The sequence below is a fragment of the Pipistrellus hanaki genome, assembly GCF_964339955.1.
Source record: "Pipistrellus hanaki genome assembly, chromosome: 5".
NCBI classification, from domain to species: Eukaryota; Metazoa; Chordata; class Mammalia; order Chiroptera; family Vespertilionidae; genus Pipistrellus; species Pipistrellus hanaki.
This window is the reverse complement of record NC_140507.1, coordinates 49912152-49938735: the sequence shown is the minus strand read 5'-3', so window position 1 is coordinate 49938735 and position 26584 is coordinate 49912152. Positions and strand designations below refer to the sequence as shown.

The 26584-nt window shown below is 36.0% G+C and overlaps 1 protein-coding gene across 1 annotated transcript in view; it reads left to right on the top strand.

The window, feature by feature from the left end:
* The window catches only part of IQCM (IQ motif containing M), a gene marked incomplete at both ends in the record, with an annotated part of 144401 nt that overhangs the window by 65805 nt on the left and 52012 nt on the right, over positions 1 to 26584 (top strand). The window contains one exon of the mRNA XM_084885299.1: positions 18511 to 18660. Coding sequence (XP_084741425.1) covers positions 18511 to 18660 — 150 coding nt within the window. The remainder of the gene's footprint in view (positions 1 to 18510; positions 18661 to 26584) is intronic.

Below are 26584 nucleotides of genomic sequence, written 5' to 3'. Positions count from 1 at the left end.
TAAATCTTCATTCCAAAAGTATCTGGAGGGGACCGGATCGTGGAAGTCTTTTAGCTGGATGAGATCTTGAGCTAAGACTTTGTTTGATCTATAGTTTTAGTAGGAATATTTCAATTAATGATCTGTTTTTACATAGCCCTTCTTGCCATCTAAAGGTCCACTTTTTCACTGTCCTGTAGGAAAAAGCCACCCAAGATTTCACGTTTCCACATTTATTAACAACTGATGGCCACCTTTTGAGAAAAAGTGTCTGCTGTTGCCTTTTCTCTTCTTGGGAATTGCTTAAGTCTACCTATTCTGCCTCCAGTCATAAACCTTACTTATTTTGGCTTTCCTTGAGATTCAAGTTTTCTTTCCAAGTAGCATATATTAGGAACTTTCCCAAAAGGTTCCTACTTATCAAGTATACTGGTATTTTTTTTTTCATGTTTTAAAAATGTTAAGTCTATGCTATTTCTCCAGAAATGTTGAACATCTGGTATGACAATTGTAATTGTTGTTTATATTCATTATGACTTTAATTTTGATTCTCAGCCATCCTATTTTGAAATACCATGTTTGCTTTAAGTTACCTAATCAAAATGTTATAGGCATCTTATAAAAAAAACACACAATGAGTTCATTTTAAAGGGAAACAAAATAAAAACCCATATGCTTAGTTTTGAGATAGTAGTTACAAAAATGCAGTGTTGAGGGACTTGTAATTTAGCCATCATAATTTCATAAGCAATTGCTTGCCAGTCCCCCGGGATTAAGAATATGGTTTTCCATGGTAATTCTGGATTCTAAACATGCTCATCTTTGCCTTAAATTGATAGTAAATAGTTTGAATAGAAAATGACCTGTCTGTTAACCATGGGTACACTTTAGTGTTGTAAGGAAGAGAAATACACTACCTGTTTAAAAATAGACTACTTTCAGGGCACCGTAATAGGTTCCAAGTCTGTAAAATCACAACCCCTTGATTGCTAGTGTTAACAAAAGCTTGTTCTTTAATTACCTATATTGCATTCGGTTTCTGTCTCCTTCCAAAACCCAATTATTGCTAATAGCAGCAGTAAACTACTCCCGTGTTCATGGCAGTTCATGGTAAAGTGCTCTGTTTGATCATCATTTGTCTTCATGCCCTAGCAAATCAGGTTCAGATTTTAACTGGACACCTCCAGTTTTGTAGTCTTTATCTTGCCTGCATATATGTAAACAGAAATCTTACATAATGTGAATGTCTCTTTTATGTTTTTCTAACCAGAGACTGTTTCCTAAAGTATGAAAACCATGCTGTTTACCTCAGTTCTTACTAACAGTTTTTTAATGCAATAATCCCATCACCTCCCACCAAAGGGGCATTTTGAAACTCATAGAAAGGAGATAGAGAACTTTTATTTATCCCTTCCTCCTACAAATCCGTTTTCTCCCAGTGTGGTGTTCATTGCCTTAACCATGCTCTGCAGCTCAGATTCATATGTTCTCCTGCAGAGACCAGCAGTCTGCCTTCTGGAGCTGAATCCAGAATAATGCAGGAGCTCATTTCTGATTTAATTTTGCTGCTGTCCAACTGTGGTAGAAACCCAGCTCAGAGGATTGAATGTAATGTTTCGGTGCTTTGCCTCAGTCTCTGTTTCTCATGCACACCAGGCATTGTTTCCACGATAACTAATGGGCTCTAAGTGGAAATGGAGAAAAAGACACATGGAAGATAAACAAGGACAGACATTTGAAATAGTTCTGTGGCTTTATTGAAAATTAACTTCACTGGACTGTTGGTAGACAGTAGGTACTGTTGTGGCAATGGGAAAAGATGAGTGGTTTTCTTTTTCTCTAACACAGCTTCTTCTCCTTCCCATGCCTTTAGAATAGTCAAGACAACAAGTGGCCCATGAGGCAACACGGCTTCCATGCCATTCTGTACTATTACCTGTCATTATTTTGACTGAGTCATTTTCTTTTTGAAGAAGTGTCATTCTGACATTTGGTCTATCCCCGATACTGACCTTCCTCTGTATCTGCTAGACAGCTGTGAGAACCTTTGCACTCAGTGTTCATTGATATCAGCAATATTGACGTTTACTTGGCTTATGGCACTAATGCAGAATGTCAAGCTCTACCCAAAACTACCCATCCATGATGTCCTGGGCAGCACAGATATAGAATTTTAATCTTAACAAGATCTCCAAAGAATTCATAGATGACAGTGATATTATGTATGAGCCATTTTAGGTACAATATATGTAGAGAGGTGAGTAATATCTAAGTAATAGATAAAGTCTATCAAAGCAAATGTTTTTATGGTATAGTATCTTTACTTTCTCATTCTCTAACACTTTATTTAATAAGAAGTCTCTTGACAAATAGAAGTTTGCTTCTTAACAGTTCTCATGCTTCCATACCTTCCTGCTAGCTTAGATCTGAGCTTTTTTTAAAGTAGTTCCAAGGGAATTCACATTTATCTTCTATCCATTCCACAGCCATTTGACCATTTATATTCTGGGCATATGGCTTTTCCAAAATCTCTTTTTAATCTTTAGTCATTTATCACTTCTTTTCCTTGACAGTATAATAAGCAACCTCATAAAATGATTCAAGACAAGATATTCCTATTGGGACTAATCCAAATGTTGATAAAATTCAGGCTTTTCTAATGGAAATGTTTTCTTTTGAAAGTGATCCTCAATGCCAGATATTACCTCAGGATAGATATGTTATTCCTTCCATTTTATTGGCTTCATGTTGCCATTGACAAGAAACTCACCACCCCTAGAATATGTTTTCCTTTTCTTTCCCCCAATTTCAAAACTGAAAATAAAATCAAAGTTGATATATTTTATTCCTGTTTTTTTTTTCTTTGGTACTTTCTAATCAAGGCTGATAATACTAAGGGTAAAACCCATTATTTCCTTCAACTACTTCCAGTGATGATTAAAATTCCATGACAACTACTGGTGTCATGTAAAAAATTCTACATTTGAGTTTGTTTTAACAATCACTCAAGTTTTCTCCCAGATCAGTACAATTTATAGTCCATTTGTATCTTGATTTTTAAAAATGTGTCGTTGATACATATTTATATTATTATTCAATATAATAAGTTTATATTTGAGTCAGCTCCTTTGAATGGAGCATTTTAGAAAGATCTAGCATTATGGATTAATTTATTTTATGGTCTAATTAGCTTGGTACAACAAATCCATTCTGTATCATTACACAAGAATGAATTCCCTTTTAAAGACAACTTTCATATATACACATCTCAGGATCATAAGAGTCATCCAGTAAGAAAGCATGAATTCCAAATTCCTCATGACAACTTATAAGAGAAAAGACTTTAAACTATATTTTTAGCATATTTAGGCAGCAACATGCTAAGAATACTACATGTAAGAATAATTCTCACATTTTTTAAGTCTTTGGTGATTTCTCAGAAAGTTAAGTAAAATAATGTGACAAGTTCTCTTTGGTAAATGCTTACATGCCAACACTAATGAGGAATAAATAGGAAATGTTCTTTAATTTGCAACAAGGATACGAATCTCATAGGTACATGGGGAAACCTTTTTTTTTTTCCCAACCAGATCAGTAGATCATAAGAAAACCTACACGAATGGATAGCTGTATTTCTTAAATATATATATATATATATATATATATATATATATATATATATATATGGTATATTCTTTCTATTTCTTACTGCTATCCCAAGTAAAGTAAAATGTGTTGTTTGAAACATGAAGCTTCCTTTAAAAAATCTGAATTGAAATCTGAGATTTTAGGATAAACCATTAGAGAAACTGCTAAACTCCATTTTAGGAAAGAGATGCAGAGAGTAACAATATAGATAAAATTGCTGAACTCATGAAACTTTTTGAGTTGTTAGTCGACTGGAACAATTAACAATTATGCTAGACACAGGCACCATTTAGCTCAGTTATTAAATTTGGTTCCTATAACTTATCATTTTGACCCCAAAATGAGGCTCTATATTTTATCTCATCATTTGCTTTCATTAGGATCCATATTTGTAATCACTAGGTTTAATATGCTGATTTCAATCCTAATTTAAAAAAAAATATTTTTTATTGTTAGAGAGAGAGAGAGAGAGAGAGAGAGAGAGAGAGAGAGAGAGAGAGAGAAATAAACATGGATTGGTTGCCTCCTGCTTGCACCCAGAGTGGGGACCAAGCAACCTGGTATGTTCCCTGACCAGTCCTTGGACCTGGGGTCTTTAGGTGCATGGGGCAACACTCAGCCAACTGAGCCACACAGGGCAGGACTCAATCCTAACTTTGAAATGAGACTTCTCGAGTGTCAATTGTGTACAAACTAAAAAGCTTGATAATGTACATTAGAAATAACAATACACATCCTCTGTTCTCTCTTAAAGAGTTTGAAACTAAGACATTTATATAAATACATATATCTAAACACAGGGCTTTTTCAGGAATATGGACTTATCTTACCTTGACAGTCATGTTGATCTTTTAGCCACCACTCTCTCAGTCACTCATAGCTAATGCTATGTTTTGATCCATGAAGAAGATTGCATAAAAATGTGCTCCTGCAGGCCTGTCTACAGGTTACATTGTTTACAAGAAGGAACTGTTGTCACCATAGTGTCTCTTGACGGCTTCTGGGTTAAAGATAAAAAAAAATGAACATTGTGGCTATGATAAAATCTCAGTGTATTAGTATCATATTAGGATGCAATGCTTATAAATGGTATTTCCAACCCAAAAGAGAGGGGAAGCATGGTCTTTTGATAAGCTGAAACTCTTAACTTTAATGTACTATAGTTAAGTTCGTCTGTCTTTTCTTCTTTACTTTGTATTATTCCTGAACATTATCTCAATGCATTTTCTGAACTACATAACATTAATCTTTTCCCCTTTTTCCTCAAGACAATACAATATGTTAGGCTGGTATTTGTTATCAATTTAATAACTTCTGTCAATGTGCCATGGACCACTAAAAACAATCTGCTTATTATTTCTGCCAATCCATTTGATCTTAGTGCTTGCTAATCTGTTTTTTCTTTAGTTTCCATATAAATTTTAATAAAATCTTTTTTAAAGCCCAATTAAAAAAAAACAGAGAGATAGCAGGTCTCTAATTTACTTTATCCTTTAAGCTTGCTATCCTATGAGAGATATTAAATACAGCACAATAGACTACATATGCATCTATAAATTATGTAAGCCTATCTTAAGTCAAGCAATTAATCTTGCTCTTTTGGGGAAAAACCCAAGGGGAAATAACTTGAGTTATCTTATATTTCAAGAAACAACATGCATAAAACATTGGAATTTTGCTGTTTAGCCTATCTCAAATGTTAGAAATATATAATCTAAACATCACTTTGCTCCTAAAGACAATTATTAGATTACCTGATTGCTAAATGTTTGCTTAGATCTAGAAAACAGCATAAAATAAAGTATTTGTAATTATATAAAAGTTTGTTATTTATATATTTATAGAAAAATTATCCCATAAGAATTTCTTGCCAAATGCTTTTAATTCATATGAAGAATGAGGGGATCAATACAAATATATTCATGTTTAATCTTTCCTCTTTTCATTGGTAACCAAATTTTTAAATTAGAAGAGGTAGCATCATGTCTAGCTAAAATAATATGTATGTTACCCATTGGGAGTTTAACTTGATCAGGAATTATTCTGAACAAAATTTTAAAAATATTTTATGAAATTTAAAACATAAATTATTTCCGAATTTATCAAAATCCTTTACCGACAATCTACAAAAAAAAATTATCATATTTAAACTTCTCCCAATTTTTCTCAATTTAAAAATATATCTGATAAATAAAAATATATATTTTTAAGTTTTCTACATATGTACTTTTTCTATAAGTTCTACAGTAGCCGAAACCAGTTTGGCTCAGTGTATAGAGCGTAGGCCTGCGGACTGAAAGGTCCCAGGTTCGATTCTGGTCAAGGGCATGTACCTTGGTTGCAGGCACATCCCCTGTTGGGACTGTGCAAGAGGCAGCTGATTGATGATTCTCTCTCATGGATGTTTCTAACTCTCTATCCCTCTCTCTTCCTCTCTTTAAAAAATCAATAAAATATATTAAAAATTATATATATATTCTACAATTGTTTGGCTGAGGCTTCCCTGAAGAAGAAATTCTTCCTGTGTTAATAACTTCTTTATATGCCCCCAGATTCCAGCCTGCCCTTTCTATGGATTTTGGACTTGCCTAAGCAGTCCCCAAAATTGTATAAGCCGATTTGTGACAATAAAGCCCTCTGCCTCTCTAGTTGAACATTGATTGATAAAGATTATCTAAAAATGTGGAACTGGGTGGTAGGTGAATGTTAGAAGAGTATTGAAGACTCTGATTGAAAAAAAGAAGGAGGAATACCTATATTGTCTTGAACAGAATTGTGAAAAATTATGATTCTGCTAACAAAGTCTTAGAAGAAAGTGAGGAGTATGGTATATAAAATCTAAGTAACCTTACAGAATATCTAAATCACAAAGAGACTGTTGATAGAAATATGTAAGTTAAAGGTACTGCTAATGAGTGCTCAGAAAAAAATGAAGGTCATGTTATTACAAACTTAGGGAAAGGAGAGCCTTTTTATATAGTGGACAAAAGCTCAGTGGACTTGTGGTCTATCACTATGCAGAAAGTGCAAGTTGTATGCTATGACCTTGCACATTTAGCTGAAGACATTTGCAAATAAAAATTGGAATGTGAAGCCTAGTTACTTCTCCTGCCTATAGTAAAATGCAGGAGAATAAGTTGATAAGCACTGTTAGACAAAAAGAAACCAGAAGTTTTAGAAATTTTCAACTCATTCAGAACTAGATATTTTGGAAAATTTTCAACTCATTCAGATTGTGAAAGAGACTAAAACTTGAGTTTCACCATTAGGAAAATATACGGTAGAATAAAACTGAGAGTATAGCTGGACAACCTTTTGTTAATTACCCCAGACAGATGTTTTTAAAAAACATTCAGTTACATAAAGGTTTTTTATGGAAGAAAAAAAAAAAGTGTGACCAATAGGATCTCCCAGTGACTGAAGAGAAGTCAAGAATTGGGATGGAATTTTCCAGGAAAGATGTATAGAGAAGCCTCTTGTCTAATGGAGTGGATCTCTATGACATACATGGGCGAACTACAAGGTTTTTGAGATGTTCATATCAGAAGAACACTTCAAGCTTGGACCAAGAAGGATAGAGAGTACAAAATGAAAGAATGTTAGTAGACATAAGTGTATAGTCAGGAGACAGACTCATTAAACTTTTCAGCAACAGATCCATTCTACCTTTCCTGAAAATAGAAACAAAACAACAAGAAAGAAAGAAAGAAAGAAAGAAAGAAAGAAAGAAAGAAAGAAAGAAAGAAAGAAAGAAAGGAAAGAAAGAAAGAGAAAGAAAGAAAAGAGAGAGAGAGAGAGAGAGAGAGAGAGAGAGAGAGAGAGAGAGAGAGAGAGAGAGGGAGGGAGAGGGAGGGAGGTGGGAGATTTAGTAGGCAGAGCTGAAAACCATAGAGGATTTATTTCCAACCTTTGAAATCTAATGGAACTTACACAACTTAGAATTTTAAAAACATTCCTTTTTTTTCTTTCATTCTACTTTTCTATGTTGAATGGAACTATTTCAACTTTTTATTGTATGCTTGTTTCTTTGTTGTATTCTGGGGGCAGACAGTTGGTTCCTAAGTTTTAGAGGTCCATAGAGAGGAATTGATCCAAGATGGATTATACTTGGAGTTTCACTCATACCAAATGTAGAATATTGAAATGATTACATTTCAGACTTTGGAGCTGATGAGATTTTTGGATTTAGACGTGGCACTGTAAGTGGTTGAAACTTTAGGGGACATTGGGTGGGGTGAGAGTATTTTTCATGTGGGGCAGACATTAATTTTTTTCACCTTTGGCTCCATCTTATCTGTCATTCTGAGGTGTCGCATGGATTAGGTTTCTCAGTGACATTTTTTTTCTCCTATATTCTATTACACAAGAGTCTTGTTATTCCCCCAAAAGGTCCCTGAAGGGGTTTTTCAAAACTGTGATTCTTCCTTTTGGACATAGCGGTATCTTATCTGAAATCTGAGGAAATTTGAATCAGTTTTAAACATTCCTTTTCAATTAGGACTGAATTTATTGTTTCTATCAAATATTCTTCAGGGTTATTGGAGTTTGTGGGAATTTCCTAGTTTCACTAAGATGTAAATACTGGAGGCCAGGTGCACAAAATTGGTGCACGGGTAGTGTCTCTAGGCCTCACCAGTGACCAGGGCCAATTGGGGCCTTCCTTTTCCACGCTGCCGGCTGCTGGCTGCTGGCTGGAGCCTTCCTTCCCCAGCTTCCAGCTGCTGGCTGGGGCCTTCCTTCATCCCATGGCACCCCCTGGTGGTCAGCACACATCATAGTGAGCAGTCAAACTTCTGGTCTGTTGAACTCCAGAGGAAACAATTTGCATATTAGCCTTTTATATAGGACTAGAGGCCTGGTGCATGAATTCGTACATGGGTGGGGTCCAGCTGGCCTGCCCCAGTGGGGGCCAGGACAGCAGAGGGAGGGACTGATGGAGGTTGGCTGCTGGCCCTGCCTCGATTGGGGCCTGATTGGCACTGGGTCTGCTGAGAAGGGGGTTGCAAAAGGTTGGCCAGCTGGCTCCGCCTTCCCGGGTAGGTCTAGCCAGGGGGAGGGGATGCAGGAGGTTGGATGGCTGGCCCCGCCCCTAATCTGAGTTGGGGAATCTATCAAGGCTGGGCCAGCTGGGGGGTTGGGGGGTAGGAGGGGCCTTGGCAGTTGGCCCACTGCAGTGGGCATCATAGCGACTGGTCATTCAGGTTATTCAGGTTGTTCCGGCATTCCCATTGCTGGCTTTTCATATATATATATATATATATATATATATATATATAGATATGTATTTTGTTGACAGATGCTAGAAAAGTTATAAAACACAGCCTTTATTGTTTAAAAAATGAATTCATAAAATAATTATTTAAAACATTTATTTGGTATTCACTTGGAAAATCCATAAAGAAAGATTCTCACTTATTTGGAGTTAATTTTTTACTCTATAAAATAGCATGGTATTATTTTCAGTTCTTGAATCTAGAGAGAGTACTAAGTACAGGAAATGAAAGATAAATCTTTGGGGAGTTTTCTTAATAATAATTTTTTGCATGGCAGGCTGAAAGAATTGTTGAGTAAAGTTATGTAGCTATACCTGTTATAGTCAATTGCCTGTTATTATTGTTATTGTTTATTTTGCTAAGGGTTTGAGATAACATGAGACAATAGAACTTAAAATAATGAACTAGTTATTCCAATGTTATCCCCAATATACTTTATAAAACTAATGAATAGCCTAAAGATTGGTTTGATTCACCTGGGCCCCTAAGGGATATGTATACAATATAGGAAAATGGCTAAAAGAATGGTAATCTGTACCGAAAGAAACCAAGAGGGTTGGGTAATTCAAATTTAATTTAATAACCCAACCTAGGAGGTAAATTTTTTATTAAAATACTCTTTCAAACAAAGTAAAAAGAAATATCTTGTGAATTATGTATGGTGAGCCCAATAAAAACTGCCACTGTGCTCTTATGTTTTATGAATTTTCTGTGCTACTGTATTTCTCTCAAAGTGAGACCATTTAAACTAAGGTGAAAGGACCATTTATCTTGAATGTGTCAGAGTAAAATCATGTTAATGTATTTAATCTGGCCATCCTAAGACTCAGACCTTCAGAGAAACATGAAGGGCATATTTTTAAAATTAGAATACTTATTATTAATCATAATACTCCAATCATTTATGAGAAAATGTTTGCATTACTTTCAGTACCCAGACACACTAACACAAAAATAAGCAAAGGCTTTCAAAAGAAAGAAAATGCTCCACACTAAAAATACTAATAATTTATTTGAATTGTTATCCAAAATTATTTTAGTGTTTTATGTAGTTATATGATTTATGAATACTAGTAATATGATCTGTATTTATCTAACTTACATGAAGATAGAAAAAATAACAAGTCTTCTATCTTTCATTATCAAACACTTGAAAATATATTTATTTGCTAATAAGCTGAAAAGCAAAAAAATAAATAAAATAAATCAACATGGTAATAAAATTAAACATCTGTATATTTTTTATTGATGTTCCATGAGAAAGTAAACCTTTTGAAATAATTGTGCTTATATTATTAAACAATCAAATGACTACAGTCCCCTAACTTTCTATTTTATAATAGAATGTTGATTGGATTTATAAGGATACATACGAAGGATACAATTTTCACACATTTAACCTTTGAATTATATAGTGAAAAATATTATAGAAAAAAATAGCAATATACCAGTATGCCTGTTTTCATGACCTGAGAGGATTTAAAAGTAGAAAAGTTTGCTATACTTCAACACATTTTTAAATTAATTCATTTCCTTAGTATATAATATTTATTCTCATTCAAATATTAATGAACATGTCTGTTCCTCTTTATATTAAGTAATGTCAGTATTTAATTGTAATATAAAGGAGCAATGGCCCATGCATTTATTTTTACTGGTTATATCATCCAGTGGCATATTGTTTAACTGACTTCTTAACAATTTTGCCCTTTGGTTTTGAATCTCAATGTTTCCCTCCTTCTTCAATGATGTTTTAGAAACAAAATTTTGTAGATATGGAAATGCCCTAGATTCACTTTCCTTTGTTCAAGACATATATGATTTTTCATACTGATCAATTGCTATCCTTTGAAATTTACTAATAAATAGAAAAAGCTCAGATAAAAATGGCATGACAAAAAAGTATGACAGTCACTTTTTTCAAATCAAAGAAAATGATACAATGTAAACTACTATAGCTAAACGGGAAAAATACTAACAGTATAACGTTTAGAAATTAGTTTTTAAAGTAGGTTATAGATTATTTGACCACCAGTTCAAACTCACATTTTATAACCCCATACTGAAATCCTCATATGACTGGTCTTTGGCCCATGAGAGAGAAATGAGCATTTTAATGAATGCCTAATATTCACAATGGAAGAAAACCTCCATTGTCTGTCACCATTGTTTTTAGGCTTTAAACTTTGTGTTTGTATGAAGACTATAAAATGTATTTTCTTCCTGGTGATAAATTTAGTTACATAATAATACAATAAGTTATTAGGCTAAGGTAAAGGATTGGGGTATTTCTGCCTGTATTTGTAAATACTTGTTAATAATTTACTTCAATAACAAGGTCTGCCATTCTGTTTAATTAACCCAAGGTCACTAGTAAAGCTTTGCTAGCCACCTAACTCTTCCTGATACACTTAGGCCTGGCCCTGAACTCAACAGTTTATACATGCCCTATTGGAACTATTGTGTCTGTGCTAGAATTTGTGTGGTGGAGGGAAGGCCCATTTATGAAGAAACTAACACTCAAAAATCCTGAAAGCTCAAGGTTCTCATCATTCACTGTAAAGTACTATTCTTCCATCTGAGATTGTGTTGCTCATGCATTTTTAGTGTTAAAATATCCTTTAAAATAATTTTATAAAGAAACAATTGTAATAACAGATGGTCTTTCTTTTTATCATCTTAGAATGGAAAATTGACAGTTTTGTTTATTTCCTAACTAGAGGCCCAGTTCATGAAATTTATGCACAGGTAGGGTTCCTAAGCCTGGCCAGAGATCAGGTTTGATCTGTAGGGTGACCAAAAGGGCAATTGGAGGGGTCCTTGCTGGTACCCACCATGGCCAGCCTGGTGCTGCCCACTCACTGGCCCAGCCCCTCACTGCCACTGGTCGCCTCCCTCTACTGGGCAATCAGGGGGCCCCTCATTGACACACCTTGGCTGGTCTGGGACCTGCAGGCTGGGGGCAGCTCCTGTGTTGAACATCTGCCCCCAGATGGTCAGTGCACATCAGAGTGACTGGTTGTTCCACCAGTCATTCCACTATTGGGTCAATTTGCATATTGGGCTTTTATTATATAGGATAGAATTATTAATCTTTTGATTTTTTAGAAGTAGGTACTAGTCTATTATTTTTAATAGAAAATATTTTACATATCTTAGAATGACCTGCTACCAATTTCCTATTAAGTACTTTTGTTCTAATTGATTTCTTGGGGAACGTTTGGTTGAATAAAAATCATGCATATAAGATTAACAAATATTAAGAGTAATAATGATTTCTTATGCTATTTTGGTACTTCCAAAATTTTCTATCAAAGACACACCATTAAATAATGTTAAAATGATCATGGAACTCGAACACTTGCCAAACACAAATAAACTCAATTAGTAAGACCTCCTTTATAATTAAAAAAAAAAAAATCACTTTGAATTTTGAAGTACAAGTAGAAGAACCACTGCCTCAAATATTCAAATTCACGCTGTGTAGGAGGAAAGCAATGGGCTCACACAATAGTATTGCTCCCTGCGTGGGAGTGGAAGGGAAGGACATCTGTGGGTTCTCTGAACAGTAAACGTAAGGAGCTTCTCTTACCCGAGAAGAAGAGGAGAACTAGAGGTGGCTAAAGAGGTCACGTTGAGGGATTTTATACTAGATTGTGTCCTTAGCAAACTGAGAGGTTATAATCAATTGATGAATAGTAGTTTTGACCTGATGGCTCTTCAATAGCCTCTGCAAAGCAAGTCCTTGTGGAGAAGACCAGCATCAGAAAACTGCCTGGGAAGAGGTCTGAGCTGCTGCTTTTTTGAGAGAAAACGCAGTGCTGCCTAGCAGACTGTACAGGGGCAGCTGGAGGATTTAGAAACTCCGGAAGAAGACTTCCAAGGGAGAGCTGCCAGGTGGCTAGCATGCCCACGAAGACGCGAACAGTCCCATGATACCAGGAAGCGTTTGGTAAAGCAGTGTGGAGCCCTCATTAAGAGAATAGGCTCCGAAGTTAGAAAGAACTGAGATTTGATCCTGGTGTCACCGTTACCAGCTAAAAAGCCCTCTGTAACTTCTCTGTGCCTCAGTATCTTAAGCTATTATATGACTCTGACAATATCAAACTCATAAGATTCGTCAACAAATTTTAGGATTCAATTAGCTAATGTATATAATCTGCTTAGCCCACTGCCTGCCATGTACTAAACTCCCAATAAATACTACCAATTATTGTTATGTCCATTTGTTTATTAAAAAGCCTTTCATTGACCATTTCTAAATATCAGGCATAGGGCTAGGTGCTAGAAGATACAAATGGTTAGCAAACAGCCAGAGACCTTACCTGCCTGGAACTAATAGTTTTCTGAGGGAAACAGGTCTTAAGTAAATAAAAAATATACATAATATGCCAAAAACTGGTTTGGCTCAGCGGTAGAGCATCGGTCTGCGGACTGTAAGATCCCAGGTTCGATTCCGGTCAAGGGCATGTACGTTGGTTGTGGGCACATCCCCGGTGGGGGGTGTGCAAGAGGCAGCTGGTCGATGTTTCTCTCTCATCGACGTTTCTAGCTCTCTATCTCTCTCCCTTCCTCTCTGTAAAAAATCAATAAAATATATTTAAATATATATATATATATATATATATATATATATAATACAATCACGTTTCAATCACTGTAATTGAGAAAAAGCAAAGAGAACAATAACCCTTGAGATTTTGCCCTATTTTGTTAACCCTGTGGTATATATTTTCATGTTTTAAATCTGAAATTGAGCTGCATTCTATTGTTAATGGCATGCTACAGCAAAATTGGCAGTCCTTTATATTTCTTAGTGGTCTGTAAACTGATGGGACCATCAATATCTGTGATGTCTTAGATGAAACAAAATGTTCTCTGTATTTTTATTGCTAATAATAACAAGAAAGACCACCAGAATGCCCACTAAGAGCCTATAAGTGACTGATTAACCAAAAATCTTTAAAAGTAGTAGAATTCTCCAGGATGTTGATGAATATCCATCAGGAACCACTGAGCCTTAGAACATCCAAAATAGTGTAGGAATGACTAGAAAAGGCATTTTCCACTTGTCTGTCTAAAGCACAAGCAAAATGTGGTTGGAGACAGGAAACTGCTATTATTATCTAAATAGAAGAAACTGTATATACCAGCATGAAGGGCATCATGATGATAGTAATAACTAACTTAAGTAATGCTGACCATAGACATGCTCTTCAAAACCAGTAACTTCACTTCTTTTAACACATTTAGTCCTCATGACACTGTATTGTGGAGATATTTTGTGTGTGTTTGGGGAGGGGGGGGGGTGTTGTGTGTGATACCTGGCTGAAGAAAGGTTAGCTAACTTGTTTCAGGCACACAGCTTATAAAGGGGAGATCCAGATTCACACCCAAGCAGTCAAACTCCAAGGTCTCTGCTCTCAACCAAGGCTGCTACCTCTCAGTAAAGAGAATGAACCACTTGGCCACCAGGGACCGATAGAGAGTAATGGATATTTCATGTGAGTTTTTGCCACAGAACCACTTAGACACATACATCTAAGTCCTTCAGATTTTTACTACATATGTGGCTTGGGGAAGAAGAGATAAGGAAGAGCTCTTAATTTTTTTTGAGTTCTTAGGACAGAATTATTACATCTAAATTCAGTGTGGCAATATTGACTTAGCAGTGTCTTAAAAGGAATGTACTCCATAAATAATAAAAATGATCAATAGGAGCAACAAAAATTAAATTCCTGTTTTTATCCTGGGAAGACATATGCAATAAAATAAAAAGAAGAGAACATGCTTTGCAAGCTGTGTTTTCTAAAGTGAAAAATGCTTATTTGTAATCAACTATGATCTTATACGAAAAGTACAATCATTCAAATGCCATAATGCCTTGTTTATATATGTTCTAAGGCTCTGCTTGTGTTACCTGAAGGCGGATGATAGCATTAGAAGAACTCTGACCTAGAAACCTTCCATGTGTTTTTGATGCCAGCATTATCACTATATTATGTTATCCTAGGAAGTTCAACACTCCACCAACTTCACATGTGTCAGTCTTCAGTCAGGATTAGCCAATAAGAGAAAGTGACTGTCCCACATTTATAACTACATATATTTTAGTGTAGGCATTTTAGTTTGCCTGAAATGGGAATATTTGCATCTGTGGAAAATACAATGCTTTAAAACTAATGAACAAAAATCTAGTTTATTTCCTAACTCTCATAGTTGTTTTTTTTTTTTTTTTAATTATTATTAAAACTAGAGGCCTCTCGCAATCCAGGACCTCTCAAGGGGTATTGGAGAGCTGGTTTCAGCCCAATCCCCACAGGCCAGGTCAAGGGACCCCACCCGTGCACAAATATGTGCACTGGGCCTTTAGTATGCATATAAGATCTTTGGTTAATCTCTTCCAGCCCTCCCCACCCCTCCACTCTTCCCTCTGAGATTCATCAGTCTGGTCCATGCTTCCATGCCTGTGGTTTCTGCTCCTGCTTTGAGTGCCTGCCTGGTGGTCAGTGCACATCAAAGTCACCAGGCAGTTGGCTGGTTGGCCAGTCAGCCTGATGCTTAGACTTTTATATACATAGATAATTTACTGGATGAAAACTAGTAACACATTCCTCTACCACTTGTGGACATGGTGGTATAAATGTTTTGTATATCCTATATCACTTAATTCTAACAATAACCATATGAGGTCAATTTTGTCACCTGGAGATAAATTAATGTGTTTAATATTTCACAGGATGCTAATAGTGGTTCACAATATAGACCCCAAATCTGTCTGTATTTGTCAGAGTCAAAATAGGAAATAGAAAAACTACACAGTAATTTGAGCAGGTAAAGTTTAATATTAAGAATTGCTAATTATGATAGGGATTAGAACACATGTGTCAGACACAAGGCCTGCTGGCCAAATCCAGCCCGCCAGGCCTTGCAATGTGGCCCGCACCGCGCTGTCATCACTACACTCCGCTGTCAGTTTATGACATTGTCAGTTTATGACTGTTCAGTAAACCATTCGGCCCGCGATTTAGGCTGGATTTTAGATTTTGGCCCCTTCTCTGATTGAGTTCGACACCCCTACATTAGAATAACTATGATTGGCTACTAAGGATAAAAAGAATCATAGGAATTGAGAAGAGCTGACATAGGAAGTGGCTACTATTTCTAGGTCAGAGGCAGAGTACCTACGGAAAAAAACAAATTTTAACGAGTGCCCCTACCCTCACTGTTCCTCTGGGACCCAGATCTTCTTGGAGAGGACATAGCTGTGATCCAGGTTTTACCAGTATGCAGTGCAGGGAAATTCACTGACATTGCATGCTGGTAAAACTCACAGGGAAGCCAAAACCGGTTTGGCTCAGTGGATGGAGCGTCAGCCTGAGGATTGAAGGGTCCCGGGTTCAATTCCAGTCAAGGGCATGTATCTTGGTTGTGGGCACATCCCCAGTAGTGGGGGGTTCAGGAGGCAGCTGATCGATGTTTCTCTCTCATCGATATTTCTAACTCTCTATCTCTCTCCTTCCTCTCTGTAAAAAAATCAATTTTATATATACATATATATAAACTCACAGGAAACCACTTTCTGGAGTTCTGGGGAAACTGTCCAGAGGAAAGTGTCACAATGTAGAACCCACTGGGAACTCATTCATGGGGAAGGTTTGTACCAGAGAACTCACTAGGAAGTTCCCAAAATATGTATGTAGGGAGTCCTCAGTGGAGTCAGGTGACATGGCCAGAAGCTACCCTGCAGGGCTGCCCACTGTGCACTGTAGGAGCAGGCTGGGGGAGCACCCAGCACCAGAAAGAGCCCTTCGTTCTCTACTTGATATTATCTTCCAAAGAAGATATTTAAAATTGTGCCATATGACAAGGGATAAATGTCCTAGTCTCACAAGCAGGACAATGAAGGTGGATGTGGAGTGAGGCAATATGTTAAAATCTGTCATATTGCTCACCAACAAACCTTTTTTTTGTTAATCCTCACCTTAGGATATTTTTCCATTGATTTTTAGGGAGAGTGGAAGAGAAAGGGAAGGACAGAGAGAAACATCAGTGTGAGAAAAATACATTGATTGGTTGCCACCTGCACATGCCCTGGCCAGGGCCTGGCCAGGGAGGAGCCCACAACCAAGGTATGTGCCCTTGACTGGAATTGAACCTGGGACTCTTTAGTCTGCAGGTTGATGCTCTATCCACTGAGCCAAAACAGCCAAGATCAAAACTTTCTTTTTTTATTGGATTTTTTTTTGAATTTTTATTGATTTCAGAGAGGAAGGGAGAGGGAGAGAGATAGAAACATCAGTGAAGAGAGAGAATCATTAATTGCCTGCCTCCTGCATGCCCCCACACTGGGGATTGAGCCCATAACCCAGTCTTGTGGCCTTGATTGGAATCAAAACTGGGGCCCTTCAGTCTGTAGGCCAACACTCTATCCAGTGAGCCAAACCAGCTAGGGCCAAAACTATTTTCTTAATAATTCAATTATTATGTTTTACTGCCTTTATTTATATGCCACAAAATATATTTAATAAAATAAATGGAAATGAAAAGGAAGGGAAGGAAGGAAGGAAGGAAGGAAGGAAGGAAGGAAGGAAGGAAGGAAGGAAGGAAGGAAAGAAGAAAGGAAGGAAGGAAGATACAACAGAAATATTTATGGAGATTCACATCAGTTCTTATTTTCCTTTAAATGTTTCTAGGTTAATCACATTGAATGAACTATTCATGAGCCTGCCTTGTTGAATTTTAGGACAGTGGCTTATCAATTAAATTACCAACTAAATTACACACTGAAATTATAAACTGGAGGCCCAAGGGCCATACACCAGAGATTATTTCAGACTATTTAAATTATTTTTTAATTCTAGTTTTTTCATCTACTTGTTAATGCAGGTCATGTTTGGTTGACAAGCTTTTGTTTACAAATAAGAGTTTCTTTGATAATTCAAATTTTAATTGCATCATTTACAGACTAAAATACTTAGGCAAGTTATTTAATTTATCTGGGGCTCAAATTCTTCATGTGAAATGGAAATTATAATAGGATCTACCTTATAGATTTACTTTAAAAAATTATATGTGATAATGTTTTAAAGCATTTGGAAAACTCCTTAGAATATAGTAAGCGCTATATAAATATTTGTATATGTATTACTAGATCACAGCCTAGGAATATTAATTCTTTTAGCAATTTCAGTTTATAGAACTCTACAGTTACTCAACATTTTTTCTTAGTTAATTGGGTTTCATTGTTTAATGGCAATTACAAAATATATATGGTTATGCTATAGTACATAGAATATAAATGCTGTTCATTGGTATCATACTTTTTTCTATAGCTACTATAATAGTAAAACCGCTTTAACTGATAGTGTTTGAAGATGCTTTTAGTAAACCCCTTAATTTTTTCAAGGAATGATCTGAACAGTAAGGTTTTTTATAAAGTATCTTTGACTGTAGAAAACCCATGTTGTTAACATAATCATTCACACTTAAATTATTAAATAGTTTTAATTTGTATCCCTTAAAAGAGTCATGTTAGGCATTTTGTATGAATGTCTAAAAAATTAATATTACCCCTCTTCTTTTTTTTTTTTTATAGATGACCGTGAAAAATATTCTGAAATCGTCAAGAAGTCCAATGCAATTGAAATGTTATTTACACTTTATCCTCCTCAAGGTGCCCATGTGAAAAATAATAGGCGAGTTAAGTCAACTTGGCTAAGACCCACAATAGATGGGGAAGAAGGCTACAAATATATAGGTAAGATACTGAACCATATTATTTCCTCTTATAGTGAAAAAGAAATGATTCTTTATACAACTCTAATTTGTCACTTAGATAATGTGAGGTGATACATACTCCGTATTACATATTCTCTTTAGTTCTTAGGTATTATACCTGCATTTTCAAAAATGGTTGCTTCATACTTTGATTCCTCCAGTAGAATAATGGAACCATACTGTGTTCATCTATTCACCGGATGATTGAACACTTGAATTGTTGTTTTAAAGTGATTCTACAAGGAAAGTTGCTATTAACATTCACATATTGAACTTTGTATAGAAATAGCTTTGCTTTCCTCTTCATTAAACTGTTTTCTGAAGTGGTTATAACGTTTCATATTTTTCCTCAGCAGAACTGTGAGAGTTGCATTAGCTCCTCAGCTCCATCAATACTTGGATAAATCAGTCCCTCTAATTTTAGTCCTTGAAATAGCTATGAATTGGTGTTCCATTGTGATTTAATTTGCATTTCTCTCATTAATATTAAGCATCCCTCCATGTATTTGTCATTTATAAATATTCTTTAGTGAAGTGACTGTTCAAATTTTTATCAAATGTTGAGATTTCTTTAATCATAATTGCCAAAAGCTGAAAACAGCACAGATATTCTCCAACTAGTGAATGGATAATCAAAGCTTGTGACATATGTACAATGAAATGCTTCTCAGCAATGAAAAGGAATGAACTATTGATATACACAACAACATGGATGCATGTTAAATACATCACATCATGTGAAAGGAGCCTAGCTCAAAAGCTACATATTGATTCCATTTCAGTGACACTTGGGAAGAAGTAAAACTATAAGACTAGGTGGAGGTAGGCGAAGAGTGGGAAAATGGGGGACATTTGTAATTGTGTAATCGTATCAACAATAAAAACAAACAGATATCAGGCCCTGGCCGCATTGCTCAGTTGATTGGAACATGGTTTTGTGTACCTCAAGGTGGCAGGTTCAATTCCTGGTCAAGGCACATATGTGGATTGTGGATTCAATCCCTGGTCAGGGTATGTACGGGAGACAACTGATCAATGTTTTCTCCCCTCCTCTCCTCTCTCCTCCCCTCCCCTTCCCACTCTCCCTTCCTCTCTTCTCTCTTCTCTTCTCTTCTCTTCTCTTCTCTTCTCTTCTCTTCTCTTCTCTTCTCTTCTCTTCTCCTCTCCTCTCCTCTCCTCTCCTCTCCTCTCCTCTCCTCTCCTCTCCTCTCCTCTCCTCTCCTCTCCTCTCCTCTCCTCTCCTCTCCTCTCCTCTCCTCTCCTCTCCTCTTCTCTCTCTCTCTCTCTCTCTCTCTCTCTCTCTCTCTCTCTCTCTCTCTCTCTTTCTTTCTCTCTCTCCCTCCCTCCCTCTCTCCCTCCTTCCCTCTCTCCCTCTCTCCCTCCCTCTCTCTCTCTCAAAAATCAGTAAGCATATCCTTGGGTGAGGATATATATACAGTGACCTTGTGATTACCAGGACTTAGGCTAGTGGGAGGGTTTGACTATAAAGAGACAGCAGAGAGGGTTCTTAGGTTAGTGAAACTGTTTTGTATCTTTATCATGGAAGTATTACATGACTCTTGACTAAAAATTAGTCAAAACAAACTATGTACCAAAAAGAGTGACTATTACTGTGAACAAAATTTTAAAAAATCAATACAAAATAGAGAAAAGAATATATATGAATAGAAAACAAGTAAAAAAAAAAGTTGCCCTGTTATTTATTAGTCATTATTTATTAGTCATAGGGAAATGTAAATTAAACCACAGTGGGATACCACTACACACCTACAGTAATGGCTGAAATGAAGAAGACAACAATACAACATGTTGACAGGGATGTGCAGCAATTGGAATTCTAATGTTTGTCATTGCAAATGCAAAATGGTAAAAACAAAACAAAAACAAAAATAAACACTTTGCAAACTAGTTTGACACTTTCATAAGAAGTTAAATATATACCTTTTATATCACCCAGCCCTAGCACTCCTAGAAATTTGCCCAAGAGAAAAGAAAGAATGTGTCCATACAAATACTTATGCATGAGTATTTGTAGATACATTTTTGGTAAAAAAAAAAAAAAAAAAAAAACCAAGCCAAAAACAACTCAAATGCCCATCTACAGGTGAAAGGATAAACAAATTGTGACATATTCATGCAAAATACTACTCAATAATATAAAATAACAGACTATTGACACTATTGATATACATATAACATGGCTGAATCTCAAAAGAATTATGCTGAAAGAGGCCACATTTGCTTTTTAAAAAAAGAAGTGCAAGTGCATAATTCTATTTACTTAAAAATTTAGAAAAGACAAACAAATTAAACCATGTGGCAGAAACACATCTGTGGATATCTGGGAACGGGGTTAGGGAGTAGAAGTGAGACCTGATGAATTCTAAAATGTGGGGGTAACAAATATTTATTATTTTGATTATGGTGATGGTTTCATGGATGTACACATATATCAACATTCATTAAATTATCTACTGGAAGTATGTGCAGTTTTCATGTGTATTTTAATAGAATAATAAAAATAGAGCTGAAAATATAAATTTAAATGTCCAAGATAGTGAAATATGTATTTTGAAATCTGGTCAGGGCACATACCTAGATTGTGGATTCAGGTCTTGGTCGAGGTATGTAAAGACAACTGATAAATGTTTTTCCTCTCACATCAATGTCTTTTTCTCTCTGCAAGTATTTTTTCAAGATAATCTCTCTTTGAGTTTTAAAACTAGTATTTTATTTATTTATTTATTTGTTTGTTTATTTGTTTGTTTGTTTATTAAATCTCTATTGTTGAAAGTATTACATATGTCTCCTTCCTCTCCCCTTCCCCTCCCCCCGTACTGATTTTTTCCTAGCTTTCTAGCCTGCCTCCACCACCTGCCCCTGCCCTCCACCACACTGTTGTCTGGGTCCATGGGTCCATGCAACCTCTATGGTTGAGCTCTTCCCACCTTCTACCTACCCCTGTCCTCCCTTTTGGCAAATCTGTATTTTGATAATATTTTTGCAAGATGATTTCTCCTTAAGTTTTAAAACCAGCATTTTAGAACTTACTACGGAGTCACAAATTTAATGCACTCTTATTGGGCCAGTAAATATAAAGTATATTTAAGTGCTCAGTTCTAATAGCTAACCTAGAAGAGAGGGGAAAGAAAGCAAGGAAATTGTGAAAATGAATGTCGCAGTCCTTAGGTTCTGTAAAATGAATCAATACTCTGGTTGCAACTATTTTCTCTTTGCAATTTTCTACCTGAAAATTACCAGAACATAAGCCGTATCATTTTTTAAAAGTTGTGTTCACTGTTGAGAGCCTCTTTGTGAACATTTGGTTCGAATAAAATAAATACAAAACCTCTATGCAAGTGGCACTGCATTGTGACTTGAGGACTCCCTCTTTGGAGGGTTTAAACTTATCTTTTCCCTTTTTAGCAAGTGACCACCTTTTTGAATTACAGTTGTTATTAAATTGACTGACAAGAGAGTTTGCAGCATTTGCCTTGAGAAAGATCAGTCTGTTACACAGAGTGCTTTCTGAAACTCAGTTACTCCTTGACTACAGCGTTTTAGTGAAGATAGCTCTGGGAATTTATTATGTGTTCCAACATTAGTACTCCACAACGTAGGGCCTCCTGTTTATTGATTTCACTCTGTAGATTTAGAGATGTATCATCAGCAAGAACTGAGTAGTTAATAGAGTTACTGAATGCTCTCTTAATGGCATGGCTTGCTAACAACTTATATAGTTTTAAGGCCAGGCATACTGTAAAAATATTCAGTAAATTCCATAATCCCTAGCACAGTAGCTTGAATATAACTAGAATGCTGCAATCATCATTTCAAATTGGTTGATAGGCACAAAGTTTTTCTTCTTAATCATAATTTTATCATATCATCTTAAACACCCACAATATAAAAAAATATTTTAGATATTTTTTCCAGGAACATAGGTCTCGTCAAACTTAGTTTTGGAAAGGCTATCATGGGAAGCTCATCTTTTAACTTGTCTTTGGTTATCCTTCCTTATCAGTTGTCTTCCCTTGAGTTTCCCTGGTTTTCTGTCTTGTCCAAAATACACTGAACTTGTTTCTCTCCTTCATAAAGTTTTTGTGATTTTGGTGGATTTTTTAATCTGGAAGCTTTAGATTATATTAAAGAACTCCTGGAATTGTAATGGGAATACCTTGAAAGGGGTAGGTCACTGAAACAAGTTTGGCTTAGTAGATAGAGCATCGACCTGAGGACTGAAAGGTCCCAGGTTTGATTCAGGAAAGGGGCAGGTACCTTGGTTGCTGGCACATCCCCATTAGGGGGTGTGCAGGAGGTGACCACTCGGTATTTCTCATTGATGTTTCTAGCTCTCTAACCCTCTCCCTTCCTCTCTGTGAAAAATCAATAAAATATACATTTTTTAAAATAAAGGGGTAGGTCAGCCATTATCTTTCAATGGAATCATTTAGGGAATACACATGAATGATTAAATTATTTAAACTAATTATCCATTCTTAACTGAAACCATGTTATTGTAAGGTTTTCTAATTTGTCCAGATCCTGAATAATGAGAATAGACCTCTAATTTTCTAGCACTTATTTTTCATATATAATTTACTTGATATAGTAAATTTTATCCACCTTTATAATATATGGTTATTTAATTTATGTAATTAATACTGGACCTGCTTTCCTGGCCTATCACTGTTTTGTTGCCTGTTAAAAAAAGTACAATATGTCTTTTAATGACATTGGCTTTATTCTGCTGCTTTCCGGCCAGAGCTGTATGCATTAGCCAAATGATAATCCCATCTTTAAAAATTGGCAATTTTGCAATTCTCCTTGACAGTCAAGACTAATATTTGATGATCTCCTCTCTTAGAATTTTCTACTTTGCAATATAAGACTTTCTTTTCTTATATAGCATTCATTACAGTTGTAAATTTTTCATAATCCACAAAATAAAGGGTATGCATTGATTAATAAGAATCTGTCTTTTCTCTAAAATTGATCACTTAACAGGGGTCTTCAAACTACGGCCCGCGGGCCACATGTGGCCCGCAGAGGAGTCTGATCCGGCCCGCCAGGTTTTTTGGGCAGTGAGCGCAGCCGAGGTGTTACAGTAGGAATTAGTAGTTCATATAGTCCGGCCCTCCAGCTCTCTGAGGGACCGTGATCTGGCCCCCACTTTAAAAAGTTTGAGGACCCCTGACTTAGAATATTATTCCCCAGAAGCCCTCTTTCTAATCCTTAAAGTCTGAAATTTCTCTCTAAGTATTTTTGAAAATAGCTCATTTCTTTAAAGCCATGGAACTCAAAATAAGATATGGTAATCAAATATGTTGGATTTATTGTGTATATAACCCAGCTGTGACATGTTCTGCTTATGTTTTGTACTTTTAAAAACTTTTCATCTCAGTATTTACTTAGATTGCTATTCATAATTTTATCCTGACTTGTCCTGATTTTTCCTTAGAATATCAACATTTTTACTCTTGTCAGAACTAAGTTGTTTTGAATTCATTATTTTAGGATTATCCTAATCTGAAAGAAGCTCCATGTATTTTACTTTTTATTTATCTATGGTCTATTATAATTTATATAAGTTGAAATATACAATGCCTTGCTCTGCCGATAAAGTATCTGCTTGCTTGGAGAAAATAACGTAGTCACTGAAAACTATATTTTAAATTCAACTGGACTTGTAAAGTTGCTTGGCTATATACCTGTTGCTCTCCCCTTTTAACCAACTATAAACTGCCAGCAGCCTCCTCTTACATGTTCTGTAATGTCCCTGTGATTTTCTTTGTTAAGGGCAAATTATGTGATTGTGTTTGTATAAGTGTAATTGCTGGTGGGAAAAGGTCATTTGATTTTTAGAAGGTTCAGTTGTTTAAATTTTTTACTATTCAGTATACTCACAGGAATCATCCGAAAGATAAAGTTGAATAGTATATTTTATATGGATAATGTTTTCAACTATGGTCAAGTTATTGAAAATGCTAATCAAGCAAGTCTTTCTCACTTAATGGAGAGGATGTGTTCTGTGAGAGGTCCATGTTTTCTTGGACTTCAATGATAGAATCAGTGTGTATCCCACTTCGCCAGCCCCAGTTTCACCAAGCAGGTTGGAAGTACCGAGGAAGAAGATGCAGCATCCCATCTATAAGTTACAGGAAATGTGAGTTGCACATTTACAATAATCTACCACTCAGTATGTTACTGCTGAGCTTTGTAAAATGAAAAGTGTGAAAATATTTTATTATTTAACCTCTGCATCTGTTTATTCAACAAGCATTGAGTGTCTACTATATGCTTATCAAAAAAATTTTGAGAACTAAGTAAAGCTTAATTTCTGCCTTAGAAATGTTCATAATTTGTCAGGTCTAAAGCACTATCATGGTTTCAGGTCAATCAATCCTAATGACACTCCTATTGTTCTATGGGTCAAATAGAATTCTCCCAAATGAGTGTCTTTAAAAGGAAGAACATCCCTAAATGACAAGGGATGATAACAACACTCAATTTGTGAAATCAAAAGCTAAAAACTGAATTTATCAAGGGTTATGCTGGTTAAACAGTTTATGTGAGCCAAGTAAGCTGTTGATATTATATAGGGTTTTGGGGAAGAGTCATAGTCAGCCTACAGTATGGCCCCAATGTTCTGTGTCTTGGTACTCATGCTTTTGTAGGAATCATGCACATTGTATCAGGGTTGGTCTTTGTTTCAAAAAAAAAAAAAAAAGTATAGTGGTAACAATAGTATGTCACTTCTGAGGATAGGCCATAAAAGATTTTGTGGCTTCTCCCTTGCTGTCTTTTGGATAAGCTACTCAGCAAGCTAGCTGTCATGACATGAAAATACTTGAGTAGCTGTGCTTAGAGATCTATGTGCTGATGAACTGAGGGCATGTGCCTAAAGCCAGTGAGGAACCAAGGTCTATGTGAACAATGAAACATGGAAGTGGAGCCTCTGTCCCATCAGTCCTTCCTACCACTATAGCTCCAGTGACAGCTTGATTGCCACTCCATGAGAGACCCTGGTGTGACCAACCCAGAAAATTCAGTCCAGATTCCTATCTCTCAGAAACTCTACCAGACAATTATTTGTTTGTTTGTTTAGGCTTCTAGTTTGGGTGCCCTTTGTCATGAAGCATATAAGTCAGTGATTAGTGGCTTTTATTTTATTTTTTTAAAATATATTTTTATTGTTTTCAGAGAGGAGGGAAGAGATAGAAACATCAGTAATGAAAGAGAATCATTGATTGGCTGCCTCCTGCATGCCTCACACTGGGAATTGAGCCCACAGCCCAATCCTGTGACCTGACCAGGAATCAAACCATGATCTCCTGGTTCACAGGTCCACTCTCAACCACTGAGCCATGCTGGCTAGACTATTAGTGGCTTTTAGCAGTGAGAATGAAAAGACAGGATTCAGAGTGTAGTGACTCAGAAAAGTCTGAATTGCCAATTGACCTGCCTTCAAAACTGTTACTAGAGTGAGGCTTTGTTCATTGTTTAACTTCAAAAGTCAGATCTCTTACTGATTGTTTGGCTTTCAGAAGTGTGCTTAATGAAGTGATGTGTCACTGGTTGATAAAACAGATTTACTACTTATTCTAGGGGTTTCTTATCACTGTGGTTATAAAAGTATAATGGTTTGATTAAAGAGGATTAAAAATAAGGTTTAGTGCTAACTTATTACTGTAGCTGTAGAACCACTATGTTTCTCTTAACTTGTGAGGGTAATATTATTCTCAATGAATAGTCATAGAAAAAAAATCAGTGATTACCAGGTCATTGATATAATAGAAGCAATCTATAATAATAAAAGCGTAATATGCTAATTAGACCAGAAAGCAGAACAACTTTCCAGACGTCATTCTGGACGAATCCGCAACAGCAGAGACCAAGGTAGA